The 25,681-nt window shown below is 42.8% G+C and overlaps 1 protein-coding gene across 1 annotated transcript in view; it reads right to left on the bottom strand.

Annotated features, from left to right (window-relative positions):
* Positions 1–25,477, bottom strand: part of LOC124290755 (potassium voltage-gated channel protein Shaw-like) — a 67,569-nt gene extending 42,092 nt beyond the window's left edge. The window contains exon 1 of the mRNA XM_046727572.1: positions 24,495–25,477. Within this exon, the coding sequence (XP_046583528.1) occupies positions 24,495–24,813 (319 nt within the window). The 5' untranslated portion in view covers positions 24,814–25,477. The remainder of the gene's footprint in view (positions 1–24,494) is intronic.
* Between the last annotated feature and the right edge of the window lie 204 nt (positions 25,478–25,681).

Below are 25,681 nucleotides of genomic sequence, written 5' to 3'. Positions count from 1 at the left end.
AACGGTTCTCAATAGGCACAATCAGTGAAGCCATCCCCAAGGTCGTCCACATTTCTGGCAGAAAGGGTGAAGTTACTGTGAAGTGCTAAAACATTCAAAAGTACGTCTAATCATAAGATGTTACTGAGAGTTCGTGCCTCACACCTTTTTCAGGGAGACGTGAAATACAGTGGGCTGATTGATTGCGGGAATTTCAACGTTCACCTTTCCCGGAATGAAGATTGTGAGTTATTGGAGTAGCAGATGGAGTAGAAATGCAACACGGATCACAAGTTTACTGCAGTGGACTGAATTAGGCCGTTGATCATTCCGTAAAAGCGAAATCCAACGCAATCCTACTTGTACATTTTGTCCGCTAACAGCAGATCTATCAGTGTTATATATATGCCATGAATATCTGGTTTGTGCATACGACCCCTGGTCAGCAAACTACCTTTTGTGACGAAATGATTATGGATCAAATGTTTTGTCTCTATGGGAACGGGGTCACTCCTTTGTCACGGTGAAACTCTGTTAATCCGGACTATAGCTTTCCGTTGCAATAGCCTGGATTAACAAATGTCCAGATTAATGAACCATCATTAGGACTGACGTTACTTTGTCTGCATTCCCAGCCGTATTCATGTGGAAGGTAGGTCCTTCGGATTGACAGGGTCCAGATTATCCAGGTTATCAGTGTGTCTAAAAATTCAACATTCCGGCTTTGAGTGAGATAAAAACAACGCACAACGCTATTTGCCACATTGCATCAGAGTAAAACTATGTCTTGTATCAGTGGATACACAGCGGAATCTGACTTACGTGTTGCCAAATGTGTGTCCACTATAGATTTAAATGCCAGTAGAGAGGGTATCCAAACACAATACAGTAATTTGATCTCAGTTAAGACAATGAATGTGTTTACCACTATAATTGTGGTATCGCTGGAGATGACAGTTCCTGAGTAAACACACAGGATAGCTCTATCCACCGTGAAATATTGCTACTGCGAGAAGATGTTTGGGCGTTTTGCCTTATGAACTCAGCGCCGTTTTTGAAGATGTACTGACTTCTAAGAACAGGGGAAACGATTTCCTTGTTCATGGTGTGAGGGCGAATGTAACAGCTATAATGAGTGAGTGAGGTTTGGTTTACGCCGCTTTTAGCAATATTCCAGCAACATCACGGCGGGGGACACGAGAAATGGGCTTCACACATTGTACCCATGTATGGAATCGAACTCGGGTGTTCGGCGTGACGAGCGAACGCTTTAACCGCTAGGCTACTCCACCTCCCCTTGACAGCTATAACACCTTTCATCTTCAGAAGAGAATACAAAAACCTGACTAAACCAGACAATCTGCCTTCCACCGAACTGCCTTGCGAAAAAATGTTTCAGTTTGAGGAGGTCCGACCTGACATAAAATATCAATAATAACTATAATAGTCCATAACAATGCATTGTATAAGTAATTTCTGAACTGAAAAATATCCTCAACAACCCCCAACCCCAACCCCCAACAACCAAACAACAACAACACACAACAAAACAACAACAACACAAAACAACAACAACAAACAAACAACAACATCCATCTAAAATAGTTATACTGATTCGTCTAGCAAGAACTATTTGACATTGACCATATTAACCAACCTATTGACATTCACCAAATAATCCTGAAAAGGAAAAAAATAGGATGCGACAAGGAAAGTCATTAATAGAGACAGCGACGGAGCGGAGATTGTGTCGTAATGGAGGAAAGCACCCAATCGATCCTATGACTCGGTGCAGCGAAATACACCGGAAGTAGAGGACAAATGCTTTGCAATAGGTCACGTGGGTGATTGATCAGACGGGCTTCATCTCAAAAACAGACAAAATCTCCACACTGTAAAATTGGCGATCAGGACGATAAAGACTCATTTAGGGTTTAATAGGATCCTATTGGTAGTGCAGAGGTTCAGAGCCTACAAATCAAACTCCCACGGATCCTGTCGTCTGATAGTTCAAAATATCTTTTCTCAGGGCTAGTTTTAAATATTAATTGTATATATTCATAACAGGCAGAGTCGCAGATGTTTCAATCCTTCAATTAAACTCGTTACAGGACATTAGGGAAGATGTTGATCTCAATAATACTTCTGCGCTGCAGCAGAATTGGTCCTGAAAGCTACTCTCAGTGCCATATATATGTGTGTCTCTTGTGTGCCGACATCTTTATTCATGATGGCGCCTTACGTCAGTCACTGTTCCCGGGATCCAGTAAGACCAAACCGACAGGGAATGTGCAGACGTCAAGTCTTGGGTTTACTCTCACGGTGAACCTGACACGCATTTTTGCATTGTAAACTTCGCACACCACATGTCACAAAAGCTCCTAACAGCCGTATCGGGAGCAGACGACCGGAAGTGATGTCTCATTGCTATTGGTGACACCCTGTAAAGACATTCAAATATCTTCCTTGCTTACTCCATCTCGTTAATGATTACCTGTCGTTTTATTGCGTGGATAATATATCGTAAAGGGCTTCAAATGTCAGCTTGGCTCACGTAAGTCTTGCGACAATAGAATAATGGGAATTTTCAGACTTATAATGAATATTGGTCGTTAAGTGCTATACCGTTTCCTCTCGTTGACTAAAGTCGTTTCTATCACAGTCTCGACATCAAGCAGATATCGATATGCCTCCAGTGCACCCGCACATATTCATATATGCTTCTCCCTCCAAGTAATTTCAACACAGGTGGTCCTGTCAAACAGCGATAGCAAGTCTCTCGATATGCGGTGTCAGTTAAATGATAAAAGACATCATTCTGGCCTCTGTTATACGTCTTTACCAGCACCGTTAGGGCAAAGTAGTATGGACTGGTACAGGCAAATCTTAATCTGATATATAGACCGCCTCCGTGGTGTAGTGGTTAGAGCGGAAAGTCACGGGTTCGATCCCCGACCGCGTCATACCAAAAGACGTTAAAATATGGTACTTGTTGGTCCCTGCCTGGCGCTCGGCATTAATGGGAACAACAAGGACTGGTGGGCTCGGAGTCAGTATAATGTGTCTGAGTGGGGTATTCATGCTTTACTGCGGCATGGTATTTCAGTGAGCTAGCACTATAAAACCAGCTCAAATCTGGGCTAGTAAATTTACAAGCAGCCGCGCATACACATACACACGCATGCACGCCGTCATATGAGCGATATATTCTCAAGCACGACATTAAACCCAATTTCACCTCACCTCACCTTAATCTGATATAACATAGCGCAGGTGCACTTGAGGTATTGCAAGATAGTAAGCAAATGATATTTTACGCCGCAGCAATAGTACACTTCCACAAGGGCCTCCGGTGAAGTGTAAGCTGGCAAATGTGTGATGACATCATTCGCTGTGGAGGGATGATGTTGCACAGTCAGAAGATGCTGTTTGAGGTCGGGGCGGTGTGGTAGCCTAGTGGTCAAAGCGTTCGCTCGTCACGCCGAAGACCCGGGTTCGATTCCCCACATGGGCATAATGAGTGAAGCCCATTTCTGGTGTCCCCCGCCGTAATATTGCTGGAATATTGCAGAAAGTGGCGTAAAACTAAACTCACTCACTGTTTCAGGTCCTCCAGGACATGGGTCACAAAAGTAACATGATGGTCACCTTCTTGGGCACGAGTGGCGTTCCCGGACAGCGCCCGAAACCTTTCTGTGAAGTTGTCGTATATGATAACCTTGCATACATTAGTTTAATGTCCACAGTACTGCAATATACACAATATACGTAACATGAGTTATTTATCTTCATATCAACACGTATTTCTAATTCCAAAGCAAAATTATGCGTTATGTATTGATCCTGTAACCTATAAATGATTCACGTAATTTGATTAAAATTGGACGAAAAAAAGTCATTTGATTGTAGTGCATTCATTTAATCATTCATGATAACATTTGTGTTAAAACCGATAAACATCAAATGTGACGCTGTTGCTGATTATCACCATTGTGTATTCCAATAAATCAGCAATCGGCTTATTCATATGTATATGAGCCCCGTGAAGATCCGGGTTAGAATTGGTTTTCAGCAACCCTCGCATGTCATCGCTTCCCGGTTGCGTGGATCGACACTCATGATATTAACCACTGGATTGTCTGGTCCAGATTTGATTATTTACAGACTGCCGTCATACAGCTGGACTATTGCCGAGTGCAGCCTTAACCAACAGACATATATCATACATATCAGAATCAACATATAGATAACCTTGACCCTTTTGCTGTACACCCAGAGCGTTATTTTGTTGACGCGCAGGAGCGGGCCAGGTCTCTGCTGGAAGGGTGCATAGCTACGAGTGTGCCGTTTCCAGCATTGGCAGCTGGCAGGACGCTGCACGTTTATTGATTAGAGATTCCACCAAAATGGCACCATGAAGAACTGCGATAGAAAAACTTCATTCTCTCCGTGGAACGCGCGTGACAAGGGACGAAAGTCAGTTTCTTCAAATGAGGCAATACTACCAGAGGCCGAGCTCGCATGGTGGCTTCTAATCGCTATTACACGGTAGAAAATTCATTACCCACACAAGCACCTCTCAGAGCAAATTAACGCGTCCCTTCGTTGTGAAGTCGAATTCGACCCTGCTACCATGAGCTGAGGAAAGGAGGAATAACGTGGATAAGCTGCACGTTGGTTAAAATGAGTGAGTTTAGTTTTACGCCGCACTCAGCAATATTCCAGCTATGTGACGGCGGTCTGTAAATAACCGAGAGAAACTGGACCAGACAATCCAGTGACCCATGATCTTCAGTAAGCCATACTTGTAAGAGGCGACTAACTGGATCGGGTGGTCAGGCTAGCTGACTTGGTTGACACATGTCATCGTATCCTAATTGCGTAAATCGATGCTCATGCTGTCGATAACTGGATTGTCTAGACTCAATTATTTACAGACCGCCGCCATATAGCTGGAATATTGCTGAGTGCAGCGTAAACCTAAACTCACTCACTCACTATCTTGACAGAATTATATCATTTAATTTGACCGAAACATATATGATAAATGTGTAATACAACTGACCAGTTGCGAGAATGTCACAAAAGTATAGGTGGCACGAGCGTGATTTGACCAACGTGGATTATAAACACACAACACAGATACATGTTCTGCGCCTTGAATCTGTTAGCTCCGTAGATACTGGTCTTGGATTAGGTCCGATTATCACCTGAGCCCTTGGTAGATTTAAGATAGTGTAACATGGCCGCTTAGTCAATTTCCAGTCGCATATAACGTGATAAATATTTCTAAATTTCGTTCACTTGCCGACTCGAACTCGAACTCAACCATACCATAGAGCCTGGCCGTCGCGTACAACACTTATCATTAAATAGTATTACAATAGACATACATGCATTCTATATTCAATTTTAATAACAATTTTTAATCATGGATATATTACAGCTAGACAACAAAGCCTGTTACAATTCACCACAGGCGGAATAATAGCCCGCAACGACTGCCGCTATGAAATATGAATGGCATCATGAAGATTCCCCTGGCCGAACTAACGGTATAGTTGTTAATTTTATTCGTGGAATACAGTACTTTGAACTGACGTCCCAGCTCCAGCGAGACGATTGTGCCAACACATTTTCGATTATTAAACAGAGTAAATGGAGTCGCAGCCATTGCGGTCGTTGACGCAACTGTTTGTCCCTGGAGCTGTTGGCGTTGATAGATTACACGAGGAGGAACCAGCATCCATTCTGTAGTATACGCTATGTACAATCAATCTAGAAATGCCTCAACACTCTGACGGGATAATTCTTCAATGACGACAGCAACACATTACCTTGCTACTCCGGTTTGAATTACACTACTTAACTAGATTGCTTAGGTAAAAGAGAATCGTTGTTTTGGTAAAGTATGGATGTAAAGTATTGAGAATTGAGTTTTTTCCACACAAAATAAATGAGAATCGTTTTATATCTACACCCAGACCACTTTGCCATTTAGCATTATATAGCATTATATACTGAAAGCCATTCAAAACGCAATTGGTATTTGTTGTCCAGGAACTTACAAAAGTTCTATTTAAGATTTGTTTCCTGCGATACAGTGGATGTAGGGATGATAGGCTGTTATTCCGGCCCATTTCGAGTTCGAGTCCCCGAACTTTCCTCTCATATGAACTTTGATGCTTAAAACTGAACCTTTGACAGTTCTCGTAAGCACAACCACATTCATGAAACACGTTGTGCACGTGCATTACCTGCACCCAGGCCCTTTAAAAGCACAAGGAATTGTGAAACTCAATCACTTGAGAAAATGCCACGCTTGACACAAGATGAAAGTATTCGGGCTATCGGTATGGTCAGTCAAGGTGCTTCAGATGTGATGATTGCCATGCACTCTAATGTGCATCCATCAAGTGTTGGTCGACTACGTTCTCGAGCCACCGGAAATGTTGCTGATCGTCCGCGACCTGGTGCACCACCTGTGACGTCAGCTCGACAGGACCGCAATATCCGAGTTTCACACTTGCGAAATCGCTTCCAAACAGCTGCTGATACGGCAAGGAGGGCAATTGGGACAAGACAACGTCATGTTGGCGCCCAAACGGTGCGAAGACACCTTGCTGCTTTCAACATCCGGTGTCGTTGCCAGTACCGTGGTCCAACCTTATTGCATTGCCACAGACTTGCAAGACAGCGATGGGCAGCTAATGGGGCCAATCTTCGCAACTGACCATGGCGAGATGTCATTTTTGCAGATGAATCCAGGTTTAACCTTTCCGTTGCAGATGGACGTCAACGGATTTATCGACGTCGAAAGACTTGCGCCAAACTGTGTCCTTGAACATGATCGTTTTGGAAGGGGTGGTGTCATGATCTGGTCTGCTATCAAAAGTGGTAGTGGTTAACGGCAGTCTGAATGCTCATCGTTATATGGACAATCTCTTTCCGGCTGTACTCACAATGATGGATCAACATGGCGGTCGTAACCATTTTGTGTTTCAGCATGATAATGCACGTCCCCATGCAGCCAGGGTAACACGGGCTTTTCTGAATAATGAGAATGTTCATGTGATGGACTGGCCTTCATTGTCCCCAGAATCGGGCATCTGTTGGATGAACTTGGACGGTGAGTTCGAAATCAACTTTTATCATCCAAAACTGTGTTCCACAGGAGATATCGCTTGTGTGAGATCAAACGATATCTCCTAGGAGATATCGTTTTGACAGTAGATTTTGTACAATGCCCTGACAATGCTATGACGTCATCAACTTGATGACGTCACAATGCTATGACATCGCTGCACTGCAAGTCTAATGACAGTACCATGTTCAGAGATGTACATTTTTCATTGAAAATTATTGAAGAGTGATTTTGGATGATAAATAGAATCTCACCCTCGGTTCTTCTGATATCAAATATATCAACACTCGTTGATAAAAGTAAAAATATCCTCGGCAAGCCTCGGATATTTGTAACTTTATCAACTCGTGTTGATATAATTGATATCAGAAGACACTTGGGTGAGATTCTCTATGTACCACCAAGGACAGTTGCTCAATTGACACAGGCCATCACTGACAGACTATCCCACAGCTGTTCCTGTGTCGTTCAATGCCCCAAGACTCCGAGCATGTCTTGCAGCGCACGGTGGACACACACGACATTGACTGCAAGTGACCCCTCTTTGTTTGATGTCGTTGTTGCGTCATTTTCAGATGGAATTATCCACAGATAATCACTTAAACCATATTTGCCAGTTACATTTATATATGTTCACATTTGTGTGAGTAAAGAAAGTTATGAATATCAAATTGCGTTTTTAATGGCTTTCAGTATACATTGTATCTTGCCACATGTACTGCAGGTGCAGGTTTTAGGAAAGAGGTGTATATATAATATGTTTATATATAATGTTTTCTACACCTGTCTTTATCACCTGAAGAAGGGGCAAAAAGTAGCCCAGAAACGTCGTGTTATACAATAAAGAAGAGGTTGCCATTACACTCGTCTTATATATTCACCAACTGCTAAATGCCTCTCAAGAATCTCAAGAGGTGTTAAACGTCGAAATCAAATACTTCGGAAAACGATACAATATGTTTAGGTTAGAATTCTTGATTAGTGAGTTTGTGCGTTAGAGTGTTAGTATGTCTGTCTGTGTGTGTCTGTCTGTGTGTATCTGTGTGTGGCGCGCCGGTTAAATACAACATTCTAATGTACCTTTCAACCACTACGGAGGCATTAGCCTTGTTGGATGGAGACATTTCGAGATGTTAGGACTAAGTGAGAATGAATTTACTTCGAGAATCAAGGTTTTTTAGGTTTTCGTGTCAGGTCGTAAACTGAATTTGAAATATGTGAGTGAGTGAGTTTAGTTTTACGCCGCACTCAGCAATATTTCAGCTATACGGCGGCGGTCTGTAAATAATCTGGACCAGACAATCCAGTGATCAACAGCATGAGCATCGATCTACGCAATTGGGAACCGATGACATGTGTCAACCAAGTCAGCGAGCCTGACCACCCGATCCCTTTAGTCGCCTTTTACAACAAGCATGGGTTACTGAAGATCAATATTCTAACCCGATATGTGCGATTACCATGACACTATTCTAAATGATAAATGACATTATAAATGTCAGGAAAATAACATAATCACTTGAAGATGAGTTTGCCTCAATCCGTTTGAGTCAAAATCTCCCTAATGAATTGCATAAACCCAAAAACAAATAATCGTAAATGACTCAAAGTAAATAGGAAAAACACACCAACTCTGCAGAATTTTGTCATAATGTTTGTCTACAAAATATAAAAGTTGTTTAACAAACCATCATTGTTTTCATCAGCTATATCACGATTTGTGACAAGGGTGTAGCGACAGCTCAGATTTTAGACATCACGGGGTGTTGGCTTAATGGTGGAGGAGGGCCCGACGTCGTGCAGGGCGTAGACGTTTATTGCGTTTGTGTAACCCACAGTTCTGGATCTAGATTTTCGGAGCTCTCTTAGCGCTAAGATAGTCGTAAGTGCCATACATTAACATTAACTTGCGACTATCTTAGCGCTAAGAGAGCTTCGAAAATCTAGGCCCTGGGACGTACCGGGGCTCGAACCCACGATCAAAGGTTCCCGACGTGCATAAGGGAAGCGACTCTGCTCAGCGAATCCTCAGACGATTGAAACACCCGTGCTCCCTCCAGTGAGAGAACGTTTGGCACATTTTGTCTAAAGTGAATGATCTTTGTCCTTTCAGTGAACTGGAAGCCTTGTCCAGATGTCTATTTAATTTCTTTCCCGATATCAGCACAGAGGATGGTTGGACAAAGGCGAAATTGATTGGCTACATCCGCAAAGGAGAACGTTCGTGACGAGAACAAAACTATAATCAGACTGCATCTGAAAACATGTCAGAGGGGTATAATGATCGTAAGAATAGTCATTTCTGAAACCACCGTACACGGTGGCCATGTCGGTAACAATGGCGTGCACAGGCAACAGCGTCGTTAATGATTTAACGGGAGACAGAGTGAGTGACACTCCCCGCAAGCTTGAAGCAAACAGAAGTGAAAACAAGCACTTCATAAGAAATCCCCACAGAATGTTGTATTGTATGACGAGAAATTGTTGAGAATTTTAGGAATACGTTTAATTGGATTTCTAGTATAAACAACCTTGACCAGCTATCAAGTGCTTGGTTTCATTCAAGAGAGACAACTCCGTTAATCCTTTTCATTAGTTTGTGAAGAGTTATCCCCCCTTTGTTTACTTGCTAGCAGACGACATTTTCAGTGATCCTCAGTATGGATGATTTAGAGAAGAGGAAGTTGATTTTAGAGTATTATAACAAGGACATCAGATCAGCTAAAGTGATTTCAAGTAGAACAGGCATCCCTTTGTCCACTGTTTATCGTGTTTTGAAAAATATTGCCAATGGATATGGCATTGAGCACCAGGGAGGCGCAGGTAGGCCCAGAAAATTTACTGTCGGTGACAGGAGGCGGCTTGGTATTCTTGTTTCTAAAAACAAACGAAGGAGTTTAGGAAACTTAAGGCTGGATATGATTGATAGAGGAACTGTGGCTGTCTAAAAGGAGACAATTAGAACTGAGCTGCATGCAATGAGTAGGCAGAAAAGTCGAGGAACTTCATCACCGATCATGAAACCTGAACAAAAAGGAGCGAAAGTTGAACTGGTGCTTACAGCATAGAAATTTTAACTGGGACAATGTGATTTTCTCAGTTGAAAGTTCTGTGTGGCTGTTTCCTAATACACTGACATTCTGGACCAAACAAACTGAAACCTTTGTATTAGCGCCAAAGTACAGTCCGAAATTTATCGTGTGGAGTGGCATATCAGTGTTAGGGGCAACGCCCCTCTCTGTATTTGAAGGGAATATGAACAGTGAGCGGTACACAGATATTCTGGAGGGACATTTACTTCCATCTGCTCACGTGTTCTTTGGAAAGTTTTGGATTTTCCAGCGAACAACGACCCAAAACATCGTTCAAAGCATTCACAGGCCTGGTTTCGTACCCAAAATATGACATTATTAGATTGGCCAAGCTATAGCCCTGACCTAAATCCAATAGAAAATGTTTGGGGACTTATGAAGGAAAGTGTCAATAAGAAAAATCTGACACATGTTGCTGAAATGAAAGAAGAGGTGGTCCGATATTGGGACAGCATGGACCACGACTTTCTAACTTCTTTGATCAGTAGTATGCCCAGCCGCATTGAAGCCTGCATTGCTGCCCATGGTGACTTGACAAAATACTAACTGTTCACCTGTCTTTGAATCTGGAGTCATGTTCTGCTAATATTCACATTTAATACGTGAGTAATGAGTGAAATTTTTTCTTAAATAATTACAATCTTAAATTCTCAAAAATGTCTGGTTGTACTGTACGTTATCATAAGCATGTGTGTATGGTCCCTTGTGTCATTGTCATGTACTGCTGTGATGGACCCGTGAAGATCCGGGTTAGAATTGATCTTCAGCTACCCATGCTTGTCATAAGAGGCGACTAACTGAATCGGGTAGTCAGACTTGGTTGACACATGTCATCATATCCCATTTGTGCAGATCGATTCTCATGCTGTTGCTCACTGGATTGTCTGGTCCAGACTCGATCATTTACAGTCCGCCGCCATATAGCTGGAATATTGCTGAGTGCAACGTTAAAACGTTAAAAACAACCGAGCTATAATGATGATGTCACATCGGTGGCACCCTTCGCGACTCAAAGGACGGTAAAGAAGAGCCGATTCTTTCGAGTGAGAGTGAGTGAGTTTAGTTTTACGCCGCACTCAGCAATACTCCAGCTATATGGTGGCGGTCTGTAAATAATCGAGTCTGGACCAGACAATCCAGTGATCAACAGCATGAGGATCGATCTACGCAATTGGGAACCGATGACATGTGTCAACCAAGCCAGGGAGCCTGACCACCCGATCCCGTTAGTCGCCTCTTACGCTTTCAAGTGAGAACATCACGCCATAGTGCGTTCTTGTACTGGTCAACGTAATTAATATACCATCCTTTTTGCCTTAGGAGGTAGTGTAGCGGAGGAAAATGTACCTCATGCACCTTTACAAGAATAGCGTGTATAAGGTTGGACATTACACGCAGTCTGTGAAATAGTTTCCAAATGTTGCTGGCCCGTCGGGCTAGCTATGCCTGAAAGTTACTAGCCCACAAAATAATTCACTAGCCAGACAGATGAACGTAGAAACTAAGCAACAGATTACAAAAAATATATGAGAATAAGATATTGTCGGCATGAGACGGGTTTTATCATTAAGCTGCTAATATGATGAACATTTTTATCAGGCCATAATCTTGCATGATTCGGAAGTGTATTACAACTTAACAAGTCGGAGAGAGTGACATATTTACAAAATAACCCCATATGGACTGTGGACATTTACTGGCCCGACTGGATTTTTACTAGCCAGGGTCTAGCGGACCAGTGGCTATTTCGCACACTGATTACACGTCAAACACCAAGGCAGGAATAACGTGCACGTGTAGGACAAAAAAATATGAACATCAAACTCCGTGGTAGAAGAAATGTAAACGTGGAGGGCAAAACAAGCAAACAGCAAACGCCATGGCAGGTGTATTGTAACTGTACAGGACAACAAACGTAAAACACTATGACAGGGGAAGAGTGAACAGCCTATGTCACAAAAAACATCACGCCAAACGCCCGGGTTCGATTTCCCACATTGGTACAATGTGTGAAGCCCATTTCTGGTGCCCACCGCCGTGATATTGCTGGAATATTGCTAAGAGCGGCGTAAAACCAAACTCACTCTCCCAAGCACAAAATTGCCCAAAAGAAAGATAACCTTGTCAATTGTGATGAGGGGTATGTGGTTTTAAAGGTTTATAATCAATACTATCTAACTGAATGGAAGGTTCCAGTTACAACGTTAACACTACACGAGTATGGTAACCTTGTTGTATCTGGGCAGCAATGCATAGCACTGGTGGCGACAGGTGTTATCAAACCCTGCGTGGGTAGTTCAATATGTGGAATATACGCTGGCAATGCACATCATAAATCGATAATTTAACAAATAAGTGAAAACACAGACTGGTTGTACGAGGGTAAGGTTGGCAGATCGGTTACATTCCACTATACATATATATACCATATGGAGGAAACTACAAACGTGCGTGCAACTCGTATTGTTGTTTTATTGATGTTTTGGCTATGATGTAATTAATGTTTGTGTTTGTTTGCGATCGGAGACACAGGCAGAGAGAGATAGAGAGACACAGATAGAGTGGGTATATAAATGATAACCATTAAGTTAATTCAACACGTGCAAATCTAGACTCGAAGATTAATGTGTAATTCCATGTCTAAATATTTAAGAATAACTTTCTTCTACTATATACTTATCTCAGGCCTCGAAAAAGTAACTCGGAAAACATGTTACCTCCTACACGAGAGAGCGACATGATCGGGACCGTCGTCCCAATGTCATTCACAGTAAATGTGTGCTTTGAGAAGGATATCGAGCCTGGAAAAGGCACGTTAAAAATATTCTCATTATTATCATTATTTAGACCGCCATGAACGACGCAGGTATCGTTGACACAGCTGTAGACATCCAACACTGACCCGACCAACAACTTCCGTCCCACAAAATATACTGAGCCATTAAATACATTAATAATATACTGCTGTTGTTTGAACAAACTGAATATGGCAGTGTGTAAATGTTAGTGGAAATCACAGAGATGACGGTAAACGTTGTGAGTTGTGTGTGTGTCAACATTTCCGCGTCATCCCGCATGCAGCAACATTTGTCTGGGAGTGAGGTGTTTACATCAGCAGAGTCTCAAGATGGATGCCAGTCGGGTGCTGGCGAGACGCTAATACTGACAGCAGAGTCTCAAGATGGATGCCAGTCGTGTGTTGACGAGACGCTAATACTGACTGACTGAGTTTTGGTTTTACGCCGCTTTTAGCAATATTCCAGCAACATCACGGCGGGGGACACCAGAAATGGGCTTCACACATGTTACCCATGTGTGGATTCGAACCCGGGTCTTCAGCGTGACGAGGGAACGCTTTAACCACTAGGCTGCCCCACCGCCCCCAGACGCTAATAACATTCATGTATAATCTGTCAGTGCCCGGCTCCACAAAGCAGTCTTAATGCTTAGACAATCCATTGACTTCTGTCTTTGCTTTGGGGAACGGGACCCTGGGGTCAAAAAGCGATCTTTGAGCTGCGAAAAGGGTCGGTCCCACAAGTTTTAAAGAATTCGTGAGTGAGTGAGTAAATATGATCTTGTGCTTGTCTAAAAATAGTGCAGCAATACCACTGCTGGGGACACCAGGATGGCATTGTCTGACGTCACAGAGGACAACCACACAATATGCCACCACACTCGAACTAGATGCAGCATAGGCTGAAATGTCTCTGTTTCAATAGAGAAGACATTACCGTGAAGCAACCAAAAATATACATTTTGGTTTACTGTTCCGAAAACGATATGGAATACAGGAGTGCTGGAGCGACAACAACGAACCCATTTGAGAGGAGGGCGCTTTCTGTAAAGCAGGATTCGAACCCTTTTCGTGAACACCTGATGACATCATTGATTTTCAGTGAGTGAGTGAGTGAGTTTAGTTTAACGCCCCACTCAGCAATATTCCAGCTATATGGCGGCGGTCTGTCAATAATCGAGTCTGGACCAGACAATCCAGTGATCAACAGCATGAGCATCGATCTGCGCAATTGGGAACCGATGACATGTGTCAACCAAGTCAGCGAGCCTGACCACCCGATCCCGTTAGTCGCCTCTTACGACAAGCATAGTCGCCTTTTGTGGCAAGCATGGGTTGCTGAAGACCTATTCTATCCCGGAACATGAGGTTGTGACGGCGAACGTTAACCTGGGTGTGAGAAGGTGACGGCAACATGAGGTTGTGACGGCAACATGAGGTTGTGACGGCGAATGTTAACCTGGGTGTGAGAAGGTGACGGCAACATGAGGTTGTGAAGGCGAATGTTAACCTGGGTGTGAGAAGGTGACGGCAACATGAGGTTGTGACGGCAACATGAGGTTGTGACGGTGAATGTTAACCTGGGTGTGAGAAGGTGACGGTAACATGAGGTTGTGACGGCAACATGAGGTTGTGACGGCGAATGTTAACCTGGGTATGAGAAGGTGACGGCAACATGAGGTTGTGACGGCGAATGTTAACCTGGGTGTGAGAAGGTGACGGCAACATGAGGTTGTGACGGCGAATGTTAACCTGGGTGTGAGAAGGTGACGGCAACATGAGGTTGTGACGGCGAATGTTAACCTGGGTGTGAGAAGGTGATGGCAACATGAGGTTGTGACGGCAACATGAGGTTGTGACGGCGAATGTTAACCTGGGTGTGAGAAGGTGACGGCAACATGAGGTTGTGACGGCGAATGTTAACCTGGGTGTGAGAAGGTGATGGCAACATGAGGTTGTGACGGCAACATGAGGTTGTGAAGGCGAATGTTAACCTGGGTGTGAGAAGGTGACGGCAACATGAGGTTGTGACGGTGAATGTTAACCCACATACCGGTATGGGAAACTTGCGGTTATTTGAGCCATTACAAGTGAACGAGATTCATCGATTCTTACTTCAAACGTTTCACTTCCAGAAGAGTAGAAAAAGTACTTAGTTTAACAGGATGACATATACCTGAAAACCCTATACAATCAAAACGCTGAATGTTAAGTAACCAACGTATTACAGGGGCCTGATGAACATGCTGTGCAACTAGATTGAGTGTGGCATGGACAAGTGTTAAGGCTCTAGTCAGTGTTTCAGACACGGATGTTTAATGACAGTAATAAAGTGGTCATATATTTGACTGCGGCGTTCAACAACATCACTCTCTCTATGGGATACAGTACACAAGTTCTTATGGAAAGTGTTGTTCCGGGACGAACGGATCCGGAAGACGGACAACCCTTGCGAGCTAAATCCCAAATAGAAAGTGGAAACGTCATCCGTCTCATAGTATCAGATAGATGTTGAAAACAGTTAAAGACTGATGGAACACCATTCGCAAGCAAACACCAATCACACCCAAGTGGGCTAAAACCAATCACATCCAGGTGAGCTAAGACAACCCCGTCCAGGGAGATGAAACCAATTACATCCAGGTGAGCTAAGACAACCCCGTCTAGGGAGCTAAAACCAATCACATCCAGTTGAGCTAAGACAACCCCGTCTAGGGAGCTAAAACCAATCACATCCAGGTGAGCTAAGACAACCCCGTCTAGGGAGTTGAAACCAATCACATCCAGGTGAGCTAAGACAATCCCGTCCATGTGAGCTGAAACCAATCACATCCAGGTGAGCTAAGACAATCCCGTCCATGTGAGCTAAAACCAATCATAACCAGGTGAGCTAAGACTAATCACGTCCAGGTGAACCAAAACAACCTTGGTTCCATTTTGGTAGAAACGTACCCCAGCTTGCTTGTATAGTTTCTGAGAAGATGTTGACAAGGTAGCTTCCGACGATGGATGGACGGCCAAGCTACTGAAAATGTCCCTCAACAGATGCTACACTTCAAGGTGAACTAAAAATCAATCGCTACAAAACAACGTAAGTGCAAGCGCTCATTTCACATGGTTTAATTAGGTCTTTATGCACTGCAGGAAAGAACAGCGGCAACTAATCGGAGAGAAATTATTGCATGTCGTCTATTCATTACGCCCATCTTCGAAAAGTATTGGAAGTATGAAAACTGCAAACTGATTGATTCGTAACAACGCGTGTGAGCAGTTAACGCAAGGACTGAATTTTCTCAAATGGGTATTCAGAACACACTAGTGTTGAACGCGGGACGCAACTAAACTCGATATTTTTTATTAATTTAATTTCAAATCGCAGCCTTTTCTCGATTCTTCTGAGATTGGTGTTAAGTCGTTTACAGGAGGCAGGGGTGAGCAGTGAGACTCGAATGAAAAATGATAGTATTGGGAATTCAAGAGAAGAGGTTGGCACCGCCAGTCTGTATTTTCGAGCTGTGGGACCGGCGTTATTAACCATACAGCTTCGCCACTTCAACATGGCTTCCCGTAATGACAACGGTGTGTTTGAAACGAAGTTCAGAATTCAAAGCCAGTGAGACATTGTTCTTCAATACACATATCCACAAGCGCAGACCAACTGGATGCATTTCTTTCCATGGCCGCTTGGAACAAAAGCTCCTTTAGACTATCTAATAGTGGGATATGGGTCTAGATCTGGGTCCGAGAAACGTCGCTGATGCATGTGCCTTTCACGTGATGACTTCCGGTAATGAATAAGCCATGTTGACTGTCGTGCTGCATCACTCTTATCAACGTTGCATCACTCTCATCAACGTTGCTGCACGGATGTTGACCTTTATCTGAGCCTTCATCTGAAGACTCTAAGCATGCATCTTTAGCGTGTTCTGATCTCACCGGGGACAGGACTATTTTTAAAGATGGCGGGCTTGACGCCATGTTGGATTCTGCTTTTTCCAGACGACCGGTATATTGTATTTTAAATGGGATAATAGTACTTGTGCTTTTTTTCTATATTTGATCGTCTTATTATGTCTGTTCCTTTGAGGGCGGTGGGGTAGCCTAGTGGTTAAAGCGTTCGCTCGTCACGCCGAAGACCCGGGTTCGAATCCCCACATGGGCACAATGTGTGAAGCCCATTTCTGGTGTCCCCCGACGTGCTATTGCTGGAATATTGCTAAAAGCGGCGTAAAACCATACTCACTCACTCACTCACTGTTCCTTTGAGGGTGGTGTTTTCCAGTTTTATATTCTTGATTGATAAGAAATATATTTTCTGTCTTCTTAAATTCGGAAGTATATGTACAGGTGTATAATTTATAATGTATGTATGTATATATATATATTTGTGTGTTTTGGTAAAGTGCTCTTTTGATCGATATTTCTATTAATCATGGCAATGCTGAGTGTTAGTTCTGTAATTGAGATGCTCCGTTAATTATTGAGCATGTACATCTGCTGAAGCTGAGCATCCCGCGAGGTAATAGCTCACAGAGGATTCTCCAAGAGACGACAAATGGCAGCAGTAGACATACAACAATACTGGCAGCAGGGGGAGTTTCATTGTAACCCACATTGAATACACAGAATAGGATATTGTTCAAATAGTACGGACCTACTTTTTTACTCGCTAGCCACATAGAGATTAAAGTCAACGCGAAATCCGCATAGTAAAGTGTTCTTACACTCATGTTTGTTTCTCAGCCGTTACTGAGAGACAGCTTCTATAAAGTGAGTGAGTGACTTTAGTTTTACGCCGCACTCAGCATATTCCAGCGACGGTCTGTAAATAATCGAGTCTGGACCAGATAATCCAGTGATCAACATCATGAACATCGATCTACGCAACTGGGATATGATTTAGTCTAGACAAACATATGACTGATCTTATGAACATTGACCCTCGCACGCAGCCAACTGACAGCGTAATTAGCCGAACCATTGATTCCATTACCGAATCCCCTCAGGGTTTATGGGTAATTAAATACGACTTAGGCGTAAAGCGTAAACGTACTTCCGAGATAGTTATACATCCATTGTCATTACACTGACATCTTCACAAATATTTGAACACAAACAATTAATCCAATTACATACTATATATTTGCCAAAGACAAATATTTATATATTTAAAAAAATAATATCAATATTCATTACTAGCGTTTTCTATGTGACAACTGATACGGCTTAATTTTTTAACAGGAGGAAATTAAACGTTGATCAAATATTGAAAAAGGGCTGTGCGGGCATTAAATTAACAATAAACATTTACAACAAAAGACCAACAGCCATACACACAGTGTGTCTCGCTTCATGTCGTAAATATATACTTACAATAATTTCCATTTTACACGTCGCTGACATCATGTTAATTAGAATATAAACTGACGACATATCCGGTAAAACAACTCACTGGTCCATGTCACAATTACATTAAATACTATTGCGTTAGTCACACATCGTATAATCCACATACATATGTTTTTTATTGATAATTCCATGGGTCCGTTCGCTACAAATACAACTTTGTTTTCAAGTACGAGTCAAATGACACCAAGATAAATATATTGAGTGCTTATAGAACGTTTCTAAATAACAATGGTAAAGAGGATAAATAACAATGGTAAAGAGGATAAATAACCACGGGTAAATACATGCAACAGTGGATTCTCACACTGTAGGGGGAATGTTAACAGTTAGGCAGACCGCCTCCGTGGTGTAGTGGTTAGAGCGTAGCGGGTTCGATCCCCGACCGCGTCATACCAAAAGACGTTAAAATATGGTACTTGTTGGTCCTTGCCTGGCGCTCGGCATTAATGGGTACAACAAGGAGTGGTCGGCTCGGAGTCAGTATAATGTGTCTGAGTGGGGTATTCATGCTTCTCAAGCATATTCAATATTCTCAAGCACGACGTTAAACCCAATTTCACCTCACCTACAGTTAGGCAAGAGAGTGAGTTTAGTTTTACGCCGCACTCAGCAATATTCCAGCTATAGGACGGCGGCCTGTAAATAATCGAGTCTGGACCAGACAATCCAGGGATCAACAGCATAGGCATCGATCTATGCAACCGAGCTACGATAACATGCGTCAACCAAGTCAGCGAATCTGACCACCCGATCCTGTAAGTCACCTCTTACAAGCGTGGGTTAGTGAAGACTAATTCTAACCGGGATCTTCACGGATCTTCACGGATCGACAGTTAAGTCGTCAATGAACAACTTTGGAAAAGACAGTAACACATGTGTAGTACCGACAGATCAAGCGTCATAATCATAATATGCACAAAATCAGCAGATCCTGGTGCCGATGGGGACACAACTCTGCAGAAAAAGACCTAAATGTTAATATATTTTGCAACCCGAAATCATCCCAGATAACCATTAATAACAAAAAGAGAATAGGCTTCATGGACAACTAATGTTTTTAATATAAACGCCACAAGACACAATTTAACAGATATAAATCAAAAAACGTCTTCAATCGATAACGTAGTGTGAAATAGCAAAGCGTTCCAAGGCATGTTAAACTCTTTAAATCTTAATGTTTGTATTTTAGGTACCCAACTCGCGTGACATCCGAGTGTGAGAAAATCGACCTTTACACAACACCAAATTTGAGACAAAGACTACTGCCATTACACTCGAAATGTTCGTGTAATATATCACTTCCGTCTTCTAATCACAGAAGAAATGGGATATTTCAAATAGCAATATCATGGTGACATTTACCAAGTCATTTTTCAATCGCATCAGTCAATTTCTGCGTCGCCCAATTCCTGATATGTGTTTGGTGTGCAAACCTGAAGATTAGTAGGCAATAACAGCGAGATGGAATGGTCTCGTTTAAGTAATATTACTGGAATATTCATGTATTCTGACGTCTGCCTAACATTTACGATGTGATGGAAAGATTTAACAACGGTATGGCACAACATTGCAGCTGCAACAAGGGCTATTTCAGCTACAGTGTACCGTAATGGCACCGCGCTGTAGTGAAAGGTCGTTACGGAAGACGCATGCCCTGTTCGGTCAACATTTAACCTTCAATAATTGCATTGATTGTAATGTCAAACAGATGAAACACATTTCAGATACAAATAAAGCGTGAATAATTATTTTCTTGCGTTGTCATGGTTAATACATATTTTATCTACAATTTTTAAAGTAAATTTAGCGCTTTATACATCCTGAGGGTAAACACTAGCGTCAGTGAAAATATATCCTGCGTTGTATTCACGTTGACTCCAACATTGCCATTCGTCAAGCCATATCTGCTGTTGCATTAGTCATCTTCACCCCTACGGTGTTTGTAAAGTGGTATCTACAGACCCCGTGGACATCCGGGTTAGAACTGACGCTCAGTAACCCGTACCTGTACCGGACTAACGGGATCAAGTGGCCATGTTAGCTGACTTAGCTGGTGTATACCTACAGACCCCGTGGACATCCGGGTTAGAACTGACGCTCAGTAACCCGTACCTGTAAGAACGGACTAACGGGATCAAGTGGCCATGTTAGCTGACTTAGCTGGTGTATACACCATGTCCAGGCTGCGTAGATCGATGCGCACGATGTCAATTACGGTATTGTCCGGTTCAGACTGGATTATTTACAGACCGCCGACATATTGCTTTTGCTGATACGACGTTTAACGACAAACAAATCATATCTACCTCTCCATACTCACGGCGAATTTTCTGCTGGTCCCTCAGGACAAAACAAACTAAGTCTGGCAGTCTTGGAGGTTGCTAATCCATTCCACAGCCATAGACTACCAAATATCTCCAACAAGCGTTCCTCACTTATTGGCGCATATATTTTGTTTGTTTGTTATGTAAACGGCAGTCTATAATAATCGATCCCGGACTAGACAATCCAGTGATCCAGTGACTGACATCATGAGCATCGACCCAGGCAATTGGGATACGATGACATGTGTCAACCAAGCCAATAAGTCTGACCACCCGATCCCGTTAGTCGCATCTAACGATAAGCATGGGTTCATGAAGATCAATTCTAACCTGGATCTTCACGTGAAGCTTGCACTTATCTGAAACACACATGGTGTGAATCACTAATAACGAAAGTCTTTCAGTAGTTATACAGAAGGCTCGTGTTTGATTCCCAAAACTTATCTGGTGATATATCTTGAATACTACTGTAGCGGCGTAAAACTATAGTCATTCTCTATGACAGGGAAGTGGCTACTGGCTACTGAACCGTTAACTGGTATAAGTATTGCTGGGATGCGTTTTCTGATAGTTTGGTGTCATGTTGGTATAAATGACTTCAAATGATTGGTTTTGTTCGTTGTTTTATGCCGCACTCAAAAATATTCCAGCTATATGGTGGCAATATGTAAATAATCGAGTCTGGACCAGACAATCCAGTGATCGACACCATGAGCATCGATCTACGCAATTGGGATGCGATGACGTGTCAACCAAGTCAGCGAACGTGACCACCCGATCCCGTTAGTTGCCTCTTACGACAACATGGGTTACTGAAGATCAATTCTAACCCACATCTTCACGGGTATCAAATGATAACGTTTACACCCATACTATATTGAGTAACTCACCAAAGCTCTTTTTAATTTTTATACGTATTACTGGTATGCGTTTTCTGATATTTTGGTCACCCTTTGGTATGCATGAAATTTACTCTCATACAATATTCAGTAACTCCTAATAAGTCTCAACATTCTCAAAAATATTCAGCATACCTCTAATTGTTATACGTATTACTACTGTAGTAAGAGTTTTCTGATATTTTGGTCACATGTGGGTATGCATGACTCTAAATGATAAAATTTACTCTCATACAATATTCAGTAACTCACAAAAACTCTCAGTCAAACACATGAAGTTTCTCAACAATGGAACTCAAATGACTTTTCTCAGTACTCAAACAGTTAATTCTTCACCTTCGTGTGCAGCAACCTCGTGTACTCCCTTGACAAGCAACCAGTTCACCAAGTATAGAAAAGTATTAATTACCTTGAATTTCATGTTAGCTTGATGAATATGCATTTAATTGTTTGTGGCAGAGTAATTACCTGCACCCTGGGAAATGTATTCATACGCCGTGATTAGTCTAAAAGAGTTCCAGGTTTCAAAAGTAATTTAACCATGATATGCAACAAATACGTTGTGGTACACAATCACTACTATTGTATAAAGCGCCATACTCATTTAAACTTCCTCCACATTATTCCTAGTATGTTGCCATGAGACAAAAACACATAACCCAATATTCACACCCTAAAAAAGCTGTGGCACGTACAGACAGTGAAACCTGTTGAATCCGGACGCTACCGATCATTTTCTTTGATATTTAACTTAATTATCGGCAATATTCAAGCTATTTGAGCCGGATTGTAAATAATCGAATCGGGACAGACAATCCTGTGATTGACTGCATGAGCATACAATTACAGGCATCAACAAGTGCGTGTGTTGTTAACAGTAAGTGTACGGAAAACATTGCTTTTCCATTGATAACCATTCACCCTCAAACCTATCACTGCCATGCTTTATTCCATTCAGGACAATCCCAAGCGCGTACAACCATATTCCGCGATAACTTCATAGGCCGTGTGTAGAAATATATAATTTGGTTACCTGGAATTATGCTAATAGTGACGATTCCAATGGGACCTGCTCTAACGAGGTTTAGCTACACATGGGACATCTGAACTATGTCCTACCGTCAGTTCGAAACGGAATAACGCCAGATAAAACCCTCAGGGAAATTTCTTTGATTTGATTGTCAAACATGGAACCAGTCAATACTTCCTTGCAAAGTTCTTGTACAAGAAACAAAGAGACCTGCCACAAACTGAATAGATATCCAACTGATTCAAATACCTCGGTACCAATAACCGCCAAAACGCACGTGCCAGGGTCTACTGTCCACTTGGAATTATCCCAGCTTGCAGGTGATGGCCCTGGTCTGCTTCAACCCTATCGTCACTGAAGGCATCTTTACGACGACCCCAGATTGTCGTTGCCAACGTGAATTACGTAACTGTACAAGGAGTGAGTGAGTGAGTTTAGTTTTACGCCGCACTCAGCAATATTCCAGCTATATGGCGGCGGTCTGTCAATAATCGAGTCTGGACCAGACAATCCAGTGATCAACAGCATGAGCATCGATCTGCGCAATTGGGAACCGATGACATGTGTCAACCAAGTCAGCGAAACTGACCACCCGATCCCGTTAGTCGCCTCTTACGACAAGATAGTCGCTTTTTATGGCAAGCACATGGGTTGCTGAAGACCTATTCTACCCCGGATCTTCACGGGTCAACTGTACAAGGAACATGCAACAGATAGATCCATGCAGTTTTAAGACATTTCCACCTCTCTTGTAAGCTGGAACGTTGACCCCATTAAAAAGTAATAATGACCAACAATGGTGTTGAGTTTACCTTGAAAATTTACAAAATCATTGATTTAAAATTAGGTTGATAAAGCAGTAATTTTATCAGTGCAGGTGCTATTATACAAGATCAACAGTCAGTATTTGCCTAATTTCAAAATAGTTCAATGCAATATTTAAGGAAAACCTAACTGAAACTCCAACAGAATAGTGCAGTCGTTCTCGAGACAAGGTCATGTGACAAGGTTGTGGGTCTCAAACACGTGTCCCTCCCTTCATCAGAAGATTCACGACGGGATTAGGTCGGGACACAGACATCATTACAGCCAACCTCGCATTAGCTCGCTATCATTGCCTGATTACAGGTACAGTGTCTGTCTACCTGGGCGGTATTGCGTGACGATGTACAATAAACACGAAGAAATCGCATCTCCAAACTCCCATTGTAATGATGGCAAACATGGTGGACATGTGAAGAAATACCTGCTTCATATTGACATCGTCAGTGTAAATACATATGATAATCATTAACGATTACTGAATAAAACAGGGCTATAACCCAGTGTTCCACCAGCTGTGGGCAGTTGGCCTGGTTTTGTACAGAGTTGTAACACACTGGGAAGAGAATGGCACTCGCTGCCTATCACACACAGTGTATGCTTAATGAAGGCACAACTTGTATTCCAAATCGCGATTAAACATAATATTTGCAGAAAAACAATGACATGTTTCTCAATGGCGTTCACTCCAGTGTGCATGATTAAAATGATTCGTATACTACCTCGACAAGCATTGGCAACCAGTGTATATTTCAACCAATTTTCAGAACCAAGTGTACACAAATATAAACAGGTTAATATAACAACAAGCATTTGGTGGCTAGAAGTGTCCGTTATGATCTTTGACATGGTGTCCGGAAGAGTGTATATGAATATATATTTCCTGTGAAGAGATGAAGAAGGGTCATGGCATAAAAGAGTGGGTAGGGGTGGGTAGAGTGTAGGGGTGCGTAGAGTGTAGGGGTGGATACGAGCCCTAAAACATCACTGTCACCTACCTGTCCTGTAGAAGTCGATGATAGAGTTAAACACGGCGGGGTGGCGGTCAAAGAAGTATTCCTCCTTCCCGTCACCCAACAGGTGGTTCTCCGCCAGGCGTGACAGGCGCGTGTTGGGCACGTTCTGCAGGGTGGACGCGTGCGTTTCGTGCCGCACGCCCCCCACGTTAAGAACAATCTCCTCGTCATCAGTCAACGACTGTCTGCGGACTTTGAGAGGGGTGTTCCCGACATCGTCCTCGTCCACTATGAAACGCTGAATATCCTTGCCTCCTCGAACATACGCACTCATGATTAAAGTTGCATGGGTGATTATCATACTTTGCCATAAGGGCTTTCAACTTTCTCCTCCCCTCTGCATCTTTGGTAGCCCCACGCCATCTCTGGAGCTACTGATCCCCAAACAGAACTTGAAGTAGAGTCGTCTGCTTCTGCTCAAGTCGTCTGCTACTGCCATACAAGCAGAGGCATTCCATTCATTGACAACGGCTACAAGAAAGGCTGTCTTACATGCTCAACCTGTATGGTTGCAGCTTTTAATAAAACATAACTGTTCCCACCATCACGGCCAATGGGATCCGTGGGTTATCCGGAGGTCACGTATTGCATGATACACAAACCCATTAAATATTCATCCTGATTTTCAAAGTCCACCTCACTTGATGGTGTAAGACAAAGACACAACTCCGCGTGTGGGTAGCTCGGCATTGTACAGCATGATGCTCAATCTGCCACAGCCTGCCGCCCGACCCTCCGTTTCTGAACACAACTCTTCGATCGGAGAGCTACCGTCTGAGCGAGATGAGACGATCCCATGTAGCTTCACCGCTGGATGAAACGTAGAGTCCGGTAAAACACTAAAACTTCAACTAAATCATCGCCATAACTACCGTCTGTTTTAGCAGACGGACATTCCACACTCATATAACTATTACCTCACAGAACCGACCAGAAACAAACTTCTGTCTACAGCGAGGGACGTCGAGGTGGATGTATGCTAATTATAGCCTATAGTCATGACTTCCCCTGGCGGCAGCTATGTACATGCTGCAGGCGACAAAGGACGCCTAGACTTGGTGCTCTTCCAACTTGGCGACAACAGTGTGACATCAAGACCTGTTCGGGCCAATATGCAGCTTGCAGGTTTGTCAGCTAGTGCCTAAAGAAGAACATCCTCGTTGTGTCAG

Source organism: Haliotis rubra, unplaced genomic scaffold (assembly GCF_003918875.1).
Source record: "Haliotis rubra isolate DU_JTF1 unplaced genomic scaffold, ASM391887v1 Scf473, whole genome shotgun sequence".
Classification (NCBI taxonomy): domain Eukaryota; kingdom Metazoa; phylum Mollusca; class Gastropoda; order Lepetellida; family Haliotidae; genus Haliotis; species Haliotis rubra.
This window is presented reverse-complemented; position numbering and strand designations above follow the sequence as displayed.